At 34.5% G+C, this 16,428-nt stretch overlaps 1 protein-coding gene across 1 annotated transcript; it reads left to right on the top strand.

Moving 5' to 3' along the window:
• Nucleotides 1-1,614: 1,614 nt before the first annotated feature.
• Nucleotides 1,615-8,309, top strand: LOC147286464 (putative serine/threonine-protein kinase At1g54610). The gene is made up of 8 exons (XM_086239229.1): nucleotides 1,615-2,812; nucleotides 3,004-3,288; nucleotides 3,455-3,772; nucleotides 4,599-4,826; nucleotides 5,861-5,961; nucleotides 6,038-6,146; nucleotides 7,270-7,743; nucleotides 7,879-8,309. Exons 1-8 carry the CDS (start codon nucleotides 2,387-2,389, stop codon nucleotides 8,065-8,067), a joined length of 2,130 nt encoding a protein of 709 aa, XP_086095355.1. The 5' UTR covers nucleotides 1,615-2,386; the 3' UTR covers nucleotides 8,068-8,309.
• The last annotated feature ends 8,119 nt before the right edge of the window (nucleotides 8,310-16,428 follow it).

Genomic DNA, 16,428 nt, shown 5'->3' with positions numbered 1-16,428 from the left:
ATACTGATATCAGAAAAACATCGGTTACAACCTATCAATGAATGAAATTACAGATATCTCGACGGATATATTGACAATATCGTGAATATTTTCATCCATAATTTTGACAATGCAATGAAGTTGGACTCTCATGTTGATCCGAATGAATTATCCTTTTACAGAAGTAAATTTTAGGCCTGTTAGGCTGATTTGATATCTCAATCCAATAACATTATAACATGGAATACTATGCAAAAAGTTACTCTCCAAACTATAATATGTATAGTAATTTTAGTTTATAAATTATACTTTATTTTATCTATTTTTTTTTTTCTCTAAACTAGGGATGATATTTTTTTTTTTTGCATTATATATAGGATATATTTGATTTCAAATACGGATGGGAATCATTCTGTAACCGACGGTGTTACTGATGAAGCCAAAAACGAGACCATTGATTCACCGAGAAGTTAGATTGATTTTGGTTAGTTTTAGTTGAGGCACCAAGATCTAGAGAACAGATCCAAAGAGAGGCCAAATCAAGAAAGAAAGATAGATAGAGAGAGAGGGAGAGAGCATGAAGTTCATTAATAGTTTGACAAAAAAACTTTAGTATGAGTTGTTTATTCTTCGTCATCTTGAACGAATTTATAGTACTAGAATACTGTAATACTTAACTAGGAAAATAAAACTAACAATAATGCTAGTTGTCCCACATTTTTTTTCTCACATTTGTATCTCATCTGATGTGTCATTACTTTATTGGAAGGATATTTCATTTTTCTTTTTTAGGTTTTATTTTTTAATTTATAGTGTCCAATGTATGAATACCATGTAAGATGATATGAAATTGTGGTATAAAAATGTGGTAAGTGTAGCATTACTGTAAAACTAATTAATTCCTTAATCTTTGCCTAATTTCATAAAGCAAACCTAATTAAATCAAAATTTCATGATAAATTTAATATTATTCAAATCAAATCATAATCCCATAAAATCATAGATTAATTATAAATTATAATTTGTTTTTCAACATGGTTCAAATTGTACACCAAAATTTTTAATCATTTTCTGTATATTTATTGCTCTGCTCCAACTTTTTTAGCGTAAGTCCTAGTAGATAGAAAAGAAAAACTCTCAATAACTCAAAGAGATAAAAATTGATCCATCTGGACCAATTTTTTGTCTTTACCTTCTTGGCAAGTAGTCTAAAAGACCTAATCTAAAAAATGCCATTGAACTTCATCAAAAGAAAATGTCAATGGGAGACCTATATCAAATTAATAATGAAAGAAAATGGGCTTACAGTTGGGCGGGCCTGAGCTGGCCATCAATTGGTCAACCAAGACTAGGCTTCTGGGCTGGGCCCAAAACATCAAGTTACTTTTGGGCCGGGTCTCTTTAATAACCAAAGTATTGATTGGGCCATTGGCATTTGGGTCCAATTTATTTATTTAATCATTATTTATTGAAGGTCGTTGCTCGTTGAAGGCTTAAAGAGTAGGGTCAGGTTTGAGTAAAAACGCGTTAATGCAAGCATTGAAGTGCCAAACAGAACCCACCCACTAACAATCTTTGAACGCAAAACCGACTCCAACTGTTTTCAGTAGTAGAGGGAGGGAAGGAGGGACTGTGTGTGTGTGTGTGTGTGTATGTGTGTGTTTTGTTGACTGAGAAAATAGCCGGCAGAAGCCGTCTCCTATATGATAATAATTTAAATATATATTACTTTTTTGAATACGCGTTGAACAATCAAACCCCAAAGCCACACCAAGCCTGCTGCTCTTTCTCGGTAATTAAGCCTCTGTCAATCGATTTCTCTCAATCCTTATTCTTGATCCCTCATCTGGGTTTTCACTTCTTAAGGTATTATGTATTTATTCATCCGACTTATTCAAAAAAATTCATACTTTCCGTACTCCAATTGTCCATAGCACTAAGCAAAGTTTATGTTTTTATGGGTTTTTCTTTCTTTTTGGTTATATAAAATTTGAGATTCTTTTTCAAATTATTTTTTTAGGGTCTTATTTGATTGAATTTGGTAACTTCTGTATTGGGTAAATTTGATTTTGCCAAAAAAATAAAACTTAGCAGCTTTTTTTTTGTTTTTTTTGTTTTTTGTTTTTTTCCTTTCTGGGTTCTTAGCCTTTTTTACTGGGTGAATATTGAAGTTTGCAACTTTGGAGGTCTTGATATTCAACCCAATGCTTTTCATATGAAATGGGTATAGGGTGAAGTGTGAGTTTTGAGGAAGGTTATGGATAATTGATTATTGGGTTAGATTCTTGCTGATGGAGTTGGGTAAAGAAGGAGGTTTTGTGAAGGTTTGGATTGGTTCCGGGTGGTGAATTTTGCTTGTGAAGGAGGGTTTTGTGGGGGTTATTTAGTTATTTGTTTATAGTGCAACATGGGTTTAATATGTTCCAAGCCTTCGGCAGTTGAAGATAACTGGGAAGGCCCAGCAAAAAAATCATCTACAAGTTCCATAAAAAATAAGCAACACTCGGAGCTGAAGGTTCCACGGTTGAATTCTTCAAAAGGAGAGGAGACGGTTCGTACAAAAGATAGATTGGATGGTGGTGATGTGAAAGTTATGTTGATTGATAAGAAAGTCAATGGTTCGATGCGATCATATGATGATCAGGGTAAGAATATGAAGAAAGAGAAGGCCGAGATTATTGTTATGGATCGTCCTGGATCAAGAAGAATTCCGAAGGCTACAGTGGCTGAGCAAGTTGCGGCAGGGTGGCCAGGTTGGCTTTCTGCAGCTGCGGCTGAAGCTGTTAATGGATGGATACCACGGCGTGCTGACACTTTCCAGAAGTTAAATAAAGTATGCTCGACTCTTTACTTGATACTCAAATTATCTTCATATTATGGCATAACCAATGTTATTGTCTGGGGAATAATGATTTGATAATTCTTAGCTAGCTAATTTGATTGTGTGATGAATTACTCTTTTTCATGTTGATATTTATCAATTCTTTCTTTTTTTGGGCATGTGGTGGCATCTCTTTCTTTCAGATTGGCCAAGGAACTTATAGTAGTGTTTACAAGGCTCGTGATGTCATGAACAATAAATTTGTTGCTTTGAAAAAAGTGAGATTTGATAATCTCGATCCTGAGAGTGTCAAGTTTATGGCAAGGGAAATCCTTTTCTTGCGCAGGCTTGATCATCCTAATATAATAAAGTTGGAAGGGTTAATCACATCACGGACATCTAGTAGCTTGTACCTTGTTTTTGAGTACATGGAACATGATCTTACAGGACTTGCATCACACCCAGACATTAAGTTTTCTGAACCTCAGGTACTCTACCACTTTTACAGTTCTCTTACAGCTCTGATCTTTGTGGTGCTTTATGGTTAATAAGCAATGTAGATAGAGAATTTTTCCTTAGTTTTCAATTCATTAAGTTATTCTTCTGCTTCTCACTTTGATGCCTAACTTCTAGGGTTGTTTTTATTCCTTTTAGGTTAAATGTTACGTGCAGCAACTTCTAAGTGGACTTGATCACTGTCATAGTCATGGTGTTTTGCATCGTGACATAAAGGGGTCAAATCTTCTTGTTGACAACCATGGCGTCTTGAAAATTGCGGACTTTGGCTTGGCAAGCTCTTATGATCCTCATCAGAGTATTCAATTGACAAGCCGTGTGGTAACTCTCTGGTATCGACCTCCAGAACTGTTACTTGGGGTCTCAAAATATGGGGTTGCAGTGGATTTATGGAGCGCCGGTTGCATAGTAGGAGAATTATATTTGGGACAGCCTATCCTCCCAGGAAAAACAGAGGTAACATATTTAGGAATTGCCCCACCCCTCCCCCTGCAACGCGTGCGTTGTTAATGCCCTTGTGGGCCACATCGAAACGTTAGTATACTATTCACATATGTTCTATGAAATTATCATGGATTACAATATCATAAAATAAGGATAAAACTAAAAGATCTCTCTGAGTTCTTGATTTTTATTTTAAATTGCAATGATATTGAGGTTATTTAGAGTTTGGAAATTGCATGGAAATGAATATATTTATTTCCTCTATCAAGGCTATTGAAACAATCCTTAAATCCGTATTTCATTTCTGTTGACAGAGTATATGACTAATTATGTCAAAAATAATTCTTGGATGGTAATGGTTTAATTCAAAATTGACCAATCATTCTTATGATTAATGGTGAAGATTTACTTAATTAAAAGCTCATATGGTTACTCAAACCCTCCCCCACATTATAATATACATCCAACTGCACTAGAAACTGGTAATTATCTGCTTCGAATACTGTAATTTGCTGCAACTGAAGTTACAGATGCTGGGAGAATAGCTAGAGTACAGTGCTTGATGTATTTTAGGAATCTATATTGACCATTTATTTGGGTAGCAAGTTTTTGTACTTGACATGTGCCGTGGGTTAGTGTGAAGCATAGGCAACACTGCCTGTTCTTCACAGGTACATTTGTCCTCTCTGTCTGCCTCACATTTAAACTGAACTTTCCCTTCTTACAGATACACATGAACACATATTTAAAGAAATTTTTTTGGTTAGTCTTCCATTAAATGTATCATAATTGTATTATATTTAGGTGCCTATAAATTTATGTGTATTTTATGTTGCAGGTTGAACAGTTGCATAAAATTTTCAAGCTCTGTGGTTCACCATCTGAGGAGTATTGGCGTAAATTGCACTTGCGACATTCTACAGTGATCAAACCTCCACAACCTTATAGAAGATGTGTTGCAGAGACTTTTAAGGACCTTCCTGCTGCTGCTGTGCAGCTTGTGGAAATATTACTTTCTGTCGACCCTGCTGATCGAGGAACTGCTGCAATTGCTCTCGAGAATGAGGTATGAGGATTTATTTTTCTGTAAAATGCAACAAAAATAATCTTATGAATGCTGATATATATGATCTCTAAAGTTTTTCAGACATTCTTGAATTCATGTTCTTTCCCCTGGCAGATTTTTGTTTTTCTTTTTGGTGTATGTTTTACTTTTCTCTTAGTTGGTAGTGACTAAGAACAGTTCCTTCTGTAAAGAGACTTGAAACGATAAGGAACAGCAGTTAGCCTGAAAAATAAGCAAAGACAAGGACCAGTTAACATGACAGTCACATGAGAATTGACTTTCCATGAAAAAAAAAGGAAAAATAAATAAATAAATAAAAATAACAAAAGATTAAAAAAATGTCAGGGATAAAGATATGAAAGAAAACTTCCCACAATTGTGAGGACACTATCAACTCCTATGTCTATAAAGTTCTTTGAAATATTCCTTAATTTTAGATTATGAGCCTTTTATTCTACGACTTAGATTAGAAATGAACACTTTTAAATTGTTTTGGAAAGAACTATGCTCTGCCTTTAAAGCCAGTGTTCATAGTCCATAAATGATGTTCCTCTGCATCTTTAATCAAGTTTTAACGGATCATTTTAGTTGAAGCATTGGGTCAGAGAATTAAACTGAAACTGTAAGTTGTTTGATTGGTCCTGAAGATTGTTCATGTTCATGTAACATGAAGTCCATGAAGATAAAAAGGGTACGTTCAGATCAGTACCAAAGTTATTGAAAGCCTAAAGTAGCCAAACAGACTGGTTTAACAACACTGGATAAGCTCTCACCTTTGCTATTATGTACCGACAATTTCAATCATCTGCAAAACATTACCAGGAAAACCTGTAATCTTCTGGACCTCTTAACCAATTCTTTGATGCATTTACCTGAGCAGACGATGAGTGGAATACAATTAAAATTCTCTTCCCGAAATTCTTTTCTCATTACAATTTTTCCTTTCCCTTTAAAACCATAAAACTGTTTTACTGATACTCCAACAGGCCAATGAATTTCTTTAGGTGTTCTAATTATTAATATTCTTTCAACAGTACTTTACTACAGAACCTCTTGCTTGTGATCCCTCAAGTTTGCCCATGTATCCCCCCAGCAAAGAGATTGATGCCAAATTGCGAGAGGGAGAAGCTAGAAGGTACATCCAATGTCTAATGTTCTTTCGGATATTGTACAAAGGTGATACAAGGTTAATCGTTTTACAATTGTTTTAGGCAAGGAGCAATTGGAGGAAGGGTTCAAAAGGCAGACCTAGGCAGGAGAGGACAAGGTTCAGCAATTGCTGGTTCCAATGCTAATGCTGAGTCAACTGCGTCACTGCAGGTAACTTCACATATGTTTTGAATCTTGGTTTTGCAATTTGGTTGAACTCTGATCTTGTTTGAAATTGAAGTGAGTTGCCAAAGACCAAAAGTTATGTATAAGCTCTAGTGAAGTTATAATTCTGTATATACAAAATGATGTTTGAATTATTTTTTAATTTTGGAAATGTTGGAATTTTCTTACAACGTTTAAACTCTGCTATTATGTTATTCCACATGCATAAAAAATTGTCTTAAATTAAATTTTCTTAGTAATTCAAGCTTCTGGGCTGCAAAATTATGGTGGTTTGCAGTCATCGCTAGTTGGCTTGACTTTTGACTGTTTTGATGTACGGTACCTACCCAATGACCCAGATAACCTAAATTTCATGTCATAATAGGCCAAGTTTGGTGGTGACTGTCAATTGAACATGGCTCCTTCATTTCAATTCTTGGAACTTTTTATTTTCCTACCTTTTTCTCTTAATATTGTATTTGAGAGTTAGTGAAAAGTGTTGATTTCTTAGGTCATTTGTATTTTGGGTTCTTGATCCTTTGTATTTCTTTCAAGCGGTGAATCCCTCCTTTCACTGCTGACTGTTTCAGGCTTGTGGATATTTAAATTTCTCTAAAATTTCTAGATTCCTGCTGCGCATTTCTGATGCTAGCAGGAAGAAACTATGGAGCTGTGGCTTGTTTTTATGTACATCACATTGGAGGGTAGCTGCCTTTGCTACTGGCACAGAATGCCATTTGTATTGAGTGTCTAGATACCCCTTAGAATAGTAGTTCATATCCGTTTGCAGGAGGGAGAATTTATGGAACAGTGCTTCCAATATTGGGTGTTCAATGAATCAATATTAAAGGCAGCTTCTTATAATATTTGCATGGATGTACATTTATATCAAACTTGTTAAGGCACGCTTTAGAAGATTTTTTTTTTTTTTTTTAATAATTTTTTCTCTAACCTATGTTCAGTCTTTCGAAGATTTTCTCCTTCAATGTAGGCCAAGACTTTTTAATTATTTTGGTCTTTAATTTTGATAGTGAGGACTACTCTCTAGTCATAACAATTTAACTCTGCCATTAATGCTTTTGCTATTGTATTTTAGTTATTTCTGATGTCATTTGCTCTCTAATCACAGAGAAGACAAGGCCATTCCAACCCAAATCTCCGAAGTGAAATGTTCAAACCTCATAGGGAGGAAGCTGTTTCTAGTTATCTGATTGATCAAACTAAACAGTTGCGAACCGATAAAGATGCTAGAAAAGATTTCCCGGTGCACCATAATAAGAGGACTTCAGTTTCAGGACCCCTAGTCCATCAGCCTGGATGGGCCAAGTCTAGGAAGGAACCTAATGATTCTCTTATGTTTTCAAGTAGAGTGAACTTGTCAAAATTATCTGGTTTGGTATCGGCTCGGACTGCTACATCTGAGGACCAACCAGAGAAACCAGGTCCCTCAAGGCCAGAAACAATAAAGCAAGTATGCAGATTTCCAGGATCATTTGATGAAGAGGAGTCCACTAAAAAGCAGGATTGGATGCATCACACGCAGAGAAATGCCAGTACTCATCAGATAGAAGATGAGAAAGCAAGTAGTAAAGAAACAAATATGGTTAGTTTTGTTTTTCTCTTGTATGTCAATTAATTATTCTCAGTTTTTGTTGCATACCCTGGATTCTTGTCAGATTCTCTTTGATTCCTTATTCTAGGTAACTGAACCTGAATTGTTCTTCCAAATTCTTTTCAGCATGGTCGTGGCCCCAAGGGAAACAAAATTTATGTCTCTGGTCCATTACATGTTTCGTCAAACAATGTTGATCAGATGCTTAAAGAGCATGATCGTCGGATCCAAGAGTATGGTCGACGAGCACGACTGGACAAGACCAGACCTGGGAAGCAAGGGACAGAAAATCCAATACTTGCTTCTAGACATTGAGCTGGAGCTATGGAATCAAGCAGTTCTGTTCATGGTCTTCATGAAGTTGCCCACACACACACACACACACACAGAGAGAGAGAGAGAGCTAAGCTCCCCTCTAATATGGTATTCTTCCCTGTATAGTGAAAACTTGAGTAATAGATTGTCTTCCTCAGTTTCTTACTTTTTTTTCTTTTCTTTTTGGGGTAAAAAGTTCCAAACTATTTTACTTGGTAAATGAAATAGAGTCCATTAATATATAGGTACTGACATCTAATTTTATTAACCAAACCACCTAAAGCATCATTCTTCCTTTGCGGACCAACTATCACAAACTCATTTTTTATTTGCGGACACCATACCACCACTAGATTCCAAAATACCATGCAGACATCACACCACCACCACTAATTCCCAAAATACTATTTGAAAATAGACATAACAAAAACATAAAATGCAGACATCTTCCAAAATACCAGCATCAACGCATCACCAAAAAACACCAAAAAACAGAAACAGAAACTGTAAGTCTGCAACTCTAATACCATTGGATTAAGAAACACATGAGAGAGTTTAAGAGAGAGTTGGGAAAGCTTCATTTGGGAAAGCTGAAGTGAGTTGGTTTTGCACAAGAGGAACTAAACTGTCCTTCATTTGGGAAAGCTTCCATAGCTAACTCTAGTAGTGAAAAACCAATTAGCTTGGCTTCTGGTTGTGGTAACAATGAGGATCTTACAAGCCCAAGTGTGTCCAGGACTGTTCAAAACTCAATTGGGGTGCTTAAAGTTAATCAGCCTGCAGCAGCACCACAGGGACTAAACTTTTTTTCTTTCGGGAAATCTTCCGTAGCTAACTCTAGCAGTGAAAAACCTGTTAGCTTGGCTGCCGGTTGTGGTAACAATGAGGGTTTTCATGAGAATCAAAATAGAGTTGATAACCCTCAAAACCCAAGTGCAATCTCACTGAAGCTGCCACATTCTCCACTTACTTCGGGTCAATCTTCAGATCACATAGCATCCAGGTTTCATAAAGACACAGACAAATCATCTCAGAGGGCATTCTTTTCGACACTTGCATTTGCAGCAAAGTATGAAACCAAAAGGATGAATCAGTCAATTGGTTCTACAAGTACTCAGGTTGATAGGGACTCTAAGAATAGCAGTATGAGTGAAGGTTTGCAGAATGACACTGCAAAAGCTCTTAAAATTCTGGATTTCTTGTCCGGTATTGGTAGTAAAACCAAGCAGTAGATGCATTTGCATGGTGTTTAACAGAACTGAGTCCTACACAGGATTGGATGGCAAGGAGGGGCTCCTCCTGCAGCCAGAGTTAAGATTTTTGTTTCTTCAGTTTCGTAAAATATACCAGAAAAATTACAAGGCTAACAAGTAGCATCTCGCTGCCCCTTCTATTTTCAGCAGCTTTTGACAAGGTACAGTTTGGATTTTTTTGCCTGTGAACAGTATTTTCTTATAGGCTGAGGCAACTGCGCGGATAATAGGTCAAGGCTAACTTGGATATAATGAGAAGAACTTGCCTGCACCCCCAATGACACCAGCTGGCATCCCCATCCCTCCCTCTATCTCTATCTCTCTCTCTCTCTCCCTTTTTCTTTCTCTCTTGTGATACCACCTGTCCCCTAACACGGGGCAGGTAAGTTATTTTCTGGATATAACAGCTAGTATTTGAACTTTGAACACCCATCACCCTATAGTTACTGACAATTAATTATGTTAAAATTATAGTTATATATACGGCATTTGTCGTATGTTACTTGTAAAATTTTAATACACTAATATAATAAATTCATACACAAATTTAAAGAAAAAACAATCTTAAACTCAAAAAATATGATATTACTGCTAAAAAAGTTCTCTTATAAGCAAGAGAATCTTATTAATAGCATAATACCAATTAACATTTACATGAGCCCAAAGTTGGATTGAAAGGAAAGAATTTAAACACTTGGAACTATTTTGTCAATGAAATTCTTGTGGAGGAGCTTTTTTATCATTTTCGTCCATTATTATGGTTAACATGGATTAGTTCAGCCTCTTAAAATCACCAATAATGGGAGTAAACTTTTACTGTGCGTTTGGATGAAGTAGTTTGAAACTACTAAGGAATTCACAAATGATGGAATTTAAAATGATGTGATTTAAAATTCTATAATATGTAAATTCTCTTGTTTGAATAATATGCAAGGTGTTAAATTTCGATTTTTAGGGGTATGAAAATTTTAACACTATATTAAACAAATTTCGAAAAATTTTGCCGAAATTTTGGCGAAATTTCGAAATTTTCTGAAATTTTTGAAATTTCGCTGAAATTTTTGGCTTGAGCAGAGAGGCAACGACCAGAGGGAGAGATGAGAGGAAAAGGAGAGCCGGCCTTGTCACCTGTCATCGCCGGCCTTGTCAACTCTAATTCGATGGGAACAAGTGAGAGAGTTTAAGAGAGTTTGGAAAAAATTAAAAAATTAGCAACCATTGGATTGCTTTGATGGCTAATACCAATTGGTACCAACTCAAAGTGACCTGATTGTTATATATTAATAATAATAGTATTAGAAGTTAAAAACCATAGAAAAGATGTAGTAATGAGTAATTATTTCAATGAAATATCTGAATGACCATTTTTGGAGTAGATCTTTCTTTAGACTATAGTACTATATCCATATCCAATATACATAGTCCGAGTCCCTTTGGAAGGCAGCTGAGAATGAAATTGTCGGACCCCACCCCCGGTAGTGAGGGCAGCGGCATGGTGGCAGGGTTGGGATCAGGTCTTAGGTCACCCTTAATGTTTCTGGCTTTTTTTTTTTTAATAAATTTGTGTCCTTAATAGTCTTTTAATATAAAGTTGAATTTATCATTTCGCAAATTGAATGAAAGTGGTGTGTACTGAGAATGAATGAGGTGTTCAAATTGCAATCATCAATAAAATAAAAAAAAAGCGATGAAAAAATCTATTAGAGCATCTTTCTTTAAGTAAATTAGCAAAAAGTCAAAAAAAAAAAAAAAAAATAATGCGTAAAGTCACTTTTGATACTTGTACTTTTGGGTAAGTCGCATTTTAGTCCCGTCATTTTAATTTGCACGTTTGTAGGACCGTGTTTCCATTAGTGTCGCAATCAGGTCCAATCCGTCAAGACAGTTTACTTCAGGTCCAATGAAGTGGTGCCATATCAGTATTTTCCGTCCCTGAAGTAGACGGTCTTGATGGATTGGACCTGATTGCGACACTAATTGAAACACGGTCCTGCAAATGTGCAAATTGAAATGACGGGACCAAATTGCAATTTACCCTAAAGTACAGGAACCAAAAGTGACTTTACGATTTCACTCATAGATCTATGTAAAATATCTATTTATTTTTAAGTCGCAAGGAGTGGTTTAAAACTAACTTTTTTCCTGACGCCATATGTAACTCTTTTATTTTGGAAAATTTCATTAAATAACATGTTTTAAAACAAAAATAACTTTTTAACCCTCCCCTCCCACCTTTATATTTTTTTACTCTTTCGCCAAAATCGAACAAAACTACCCCTGACCAGTACCTTCCCATTACATTTCTCCTTCATTCTCTTTCCCCAACCCATCTTTTTCCACTACCATCCTCCTCCCTTCCTCGCTCCATCTCTCTCTCCTCCGCTGACGGACCCACGTATTGGCTGACTAGCCATACCGATTCGGTAAGGTTTTGATTGTATATAAAAAAAATTGTTGAGAAAGATTAATGAAAATTGGAGATCTTGGTTCGATAGATCAATGATGGGGAAAGCTTAATGAAATAACTTTTTTGTTTTGAGAGTTTCATCTAGTTAGGTTCAGAGATCTGAATTTTTTGTTCGTGTTTATCTTCAAAGCTTGGCATCAATGGAACCCAAATTCAGATATGAAATTTAGATGGTTGACACATGGTCGATTAATGGTTGATAAATGGTTGCTATATTAGATGGTGCTGCAGCCAATTCATCATGTTCATCCTTCTCCCATTTGTCGACTATGTGTCAACCATCAAAATTCCAGATCTAGAACCACAAACTCATGTCAGAATTTCATATATGGAACAACAAATCCAGATCAAAATCTCAGATCTGGAACAACAAACTCATGTCGGAATTTCATATTTGGATATTTTTTTAGTATCTAACAACAAAGCAATTGTTCCAAATCAATTTTTCCATTAATTAGATGATGGAGATTGTGTATAAAAAAAATTGATGAAAATAAAATGGATATCGACATTAAAGATGAAAATTGGAGATTTGGGTTTGATTGATGATGGGGAAAGGTTAATGAAACAACTTTTTTTTTTTTTTTCCTTGAGAGTTTCATCTTGTTTTTCAGAGATTTGAATGTTTTGTTTATCTTCAAAGCTCGGAATCAATGAAGCCCAAATTCAGATATGAAATTTCGATGGTAGACACATGATTGACTAATAGTTGACAAATGGTCGCCACATTAGACTGTGTTGGAGCCAGTTCATCATATTCATCTTCTCTCATTTGTCGACCATCAAAATTCTAGATCTAGAACAACAAACTCATGTCGAATTTCAGATCTGAAATAGCAAACCCAGTTCAAAATTTTAGGTCTGAAATAACAAACTCATGTCGAAATTTCATATTTGGATATTTTTTTAGTATCTAACAACAGACCCTCTTTTTCAAATCAATTTTTCAATTTATTATATACAAAGAGTAGTTATCCCCATAAAGCATAAAAGAAGATTTTTTGCAAGCTACAAGGTCCAAGGTCGTTGGTCTCTGATTTAGAGCCCAGCTAGGTCGCCAACCTCTATTTGTTCTCCGATGACTATTGTGTTGCACAGAGAGAGAGAGAGAGAGAGAGAGAGAGAGAGAGAGAGAGAGAGAAGGTGAGAGAAATTCTGAAGTGAAATAGGAGGATGTAAATCAGGAGTATTTTTGTCCAAAAATAGGCTAAAGAGTCAAAAAAGTTTAAGTTGGGAGGGGAGGGGAGGGGAGGGGAGGGGAGGGTTAAAAAAGTTAGTTTTGTATTTGGTTATTTAATGAAATTTCCCATAATCTTATCTATTGACAAATTGTCTGACTTCTTGTAGCATATCTCGCCTTTCTTGCACATGCATTATTCAAGATTGGATCACCATCACCATTGGCGGAGCCAGGAAAACATACCTATGGGGGCACTATCGTTTCTTTATTGAGGCATTTTCACTTCAGTATTGCACACCTGATTTCAACTTGCTACAAAACCTTTTAATCAAAACAGAAAATAGTTTTTATTTAAATAGAAGTTGTTGCCTTTTAATCAACAAGAAAGAAACTTATATAATATTACAACAGAGAAACATAGTAAAGACAAAAACATAGAGTTTTATATATATGTCCTTGTAAATCAATATACTATGTTGTCAGTTTTTTGAAATTACCATATGCAGTAGCTTTCCCTTCTCTTCTTCTCAATACCCAATCAACTTCAAGTTCAAATAAGTAAATTCTAAATCAAATTCCTGCAATAAAATAACTTAGCCTTAGTAATTATTTTAATTTTTTCGTGTATAAAAACCCATATGGGTTGAAAAGTAGAGAATTTTATATGAAGAGAGACAATTTTGCAAGAACAAAATATAGAGATTGACATTCAAAGTCTCAAAGGCACAAATAAATCAAGGCTACAAGGGGAAAACGAAGAGAGAAATCATTTACCTATTTCAGTAGACCATTGTATTGCATTGGAAATTTGGGAGAGACAGAGCAGAGCTTGATATCCATGGAGAATAGGAGAAAATGCGGGAGAAATAAATGAAGAGTCTGAAGAGTGAAAAGTGAACCTTCTAGAAAAAGGAAGTAGCCAAAAAGACGAATAAAAAAAGGGAAACACGTGTGTGAGTTTGTGAGACCTTACGTCAAAACTGATATTTTAAGAGTCTTTTAATCAAAAAACCATGAAATCAATAGATTATGTCTTTTTCCCCCAAAAGTTGCGTGGGGGCGCGTGTCCCCCTGGTCCTCATGTGGCTTCGCCACTGACCATCACTCTCTTTTATTTACACAAAAATATATATTTATAAAAAGACTAATCGATTTGAAACATAAAATAAATAAATAAATTCTTGGTTGGAATTATACCTACTATTACATCCAATTCAACTTCAACACTACAAATTCAATTAGTAAATGAGATATTAACTTTAGCATTTAGAAACTTAATCAAGCAATAATAATACAAAATGATTATTTAAACAATTGCCGTAATATTATCCCTCTTTGAACAATTTTGTTCTATTTATCTTTGTAAATTAATCATACCTTTCTTCCTTTTCTAAAGAAAACAATAAGAAGAAAATTCATTTAACCACATACAAAATGTCTTGCACAAATGGCCAAGTAATAATCATTAATCACGAGACAATTAAAATTTTTTTTTTTTTTTTTTCATATTAGACAACCCTTCAATTTATATCATGTAGGTTTATATCATTAGCACTTATTTAGTTTTTATTGAGTATCTTATAATTCTTATCTCTATTATTATAAGATTATAAGACAACTTTTGTGTTATAGGCTTCACTAAAATATAGATTACTGGATATACTATCTATTAAACAAAACAGTTAGTTGAAAATAATTTAATAAACGAGAAGGTAGTTGCAAAATAAAATTATTAAAACAAATTTAAAAATTATGAAAAAAAACACCCTATCATCTTTAAATGTAAAGGAGTGGGAAGTTAAAAACTATGAGCACTAGTAAAAAGGCCAATTAACACACGTGCAAAACACATGTTATGATGTTAATATAGATTTTTTTTTTTTTGGGTTTTTGGGTAATCGAAAGTGTCTTGGGTCAGCTTTCACGCACTTGACTAATTCTTTGGGCCGGTCAAAGGCAAGCAATCCACGTCGAGCCTAGATTTTTAGGAAAAAGATAGTGAGTTCAATACTTCAATTATGATAATTGTTAATAAAAATAATAATAATAATAATAACTCATAAGTTAATATGAATATATGTTAAATAGTTAGGCTTAATTATCGATTTACTACCTAAAACTGTAAGTCATTCTCACATTGTCAAATGAAAGATTTTTTGTTCCAGATTACTACCTGTAACTTACATCCGTGTCCCATTTTACCTTGTTTCGTCAACAACTCCGTTAAAAATGCTAACGTGGCACGCTGGATGTGCGCCAAGTGTCACATCTTTGCTTTTATTTTCCTATTTTTATAAACTTTGAAAATTAATTAAAAATAGTTATGAACTCAGAAAAATACATGAAAAATTCATATAGGCTCGTCTTGATTAGCACTAATTTAATATAGGGTTAAATTACCAATTTGCCCTTAAAAATTTCTAAAAAAATTGAAAAGTCCAAATTTATTTCGTAAAAATTAAAATAAATTTCCCTCTATTAAATAAATTATAGAAAAATTTGTAGAATTTTCGTAAACTCTTGGACGAATTCTCAAAAATATTTTGGAAATTACCAAAAGCCTGTTTTAGAGAATTATTTCGAGACTTTACAGAAATTCTAGAATTTTTCTAGAATTTATTTTATAGAGGGAAATTTATTTTCTTCTAAGAATCGAGAGGTCTTTTGGATAGCAAGTGTTCACGAGAAATATATTGTTAGTTTTTAGAAGACTAAAGGTGCAGACCTCGTATTTTTTGTAGTTCGGGAGATTATCCTATGAATTTCCAAAAAGTTTAGAGTATTTTAATTTTCTAGAAATAAATTTAAACTTCCCAAATTTTCTGAAAATTTTTAGAGGCAAAATTGATAGTAAATTAATACTAATCAAGACGAGTTCGTAGGAATTTTTCATGTATTTTTCTGAGTTCGGAGCTATTTTTAATTAATTTTCAAAGTTTATAAAAATATAAAAATAAAAAATCAGAAAATACAAGAAAAGATGTGACACATGGTGCACATCTAACGTGCCACGTTAGCATTAACGGCTAAGTCAGCATTTTTAACAGAGTTGTTGACAGAATAAGATAAAATGGGACACAAATGTAAGTTATAGGTGGTAATCTGGGACAAAAAAACTTTCAGATGACAATATAAGAATGAGTTACAGTTTTAAGTGATACATCAGTAATTAAGCCAAATTAATTAACCAAGAATAACAACTCAAGCAGCCGTAACAATTGATAGTGAGTTCTGGTTCAATTTTGGCATGAGACATAGGCTCTTGGTTCAATTTTGACAGCTTAAATCTCAAATGGTCAACGGCCCAACAATGGGCGAATCTCAAATGTGGTTTTTGGTTCACATACTTGATTTTGTAGTAATAATTAGTATAATTAGGTTTAAGTATGATAATTCTCAGTATGTCACAGTTTAGATTAACCTAGCCATTGGACCAAAAAATGAGTTGGAGAAAACTAAGA

Source organism: Dryas octopetala, chromosome 4 (genome assembly GCF_963921425.1).
Source record: "Dryas octopetala chromosome 4, drDryOcto1.1, whole genome shotgun sequence".
In the NCBI taxonomy this organism is placed as follows: domain Eukaryota; kingdom Viridiplantae; phylum Streptophyta; class Magnoliopsida; order Rosales; family Rosaceae; genus Dryas; species Dryas octopetala.
Note: the sequence above shows the minus strand (reverse complement) of the source record. Positions and strands in the feature narration are given on the sequence as shown.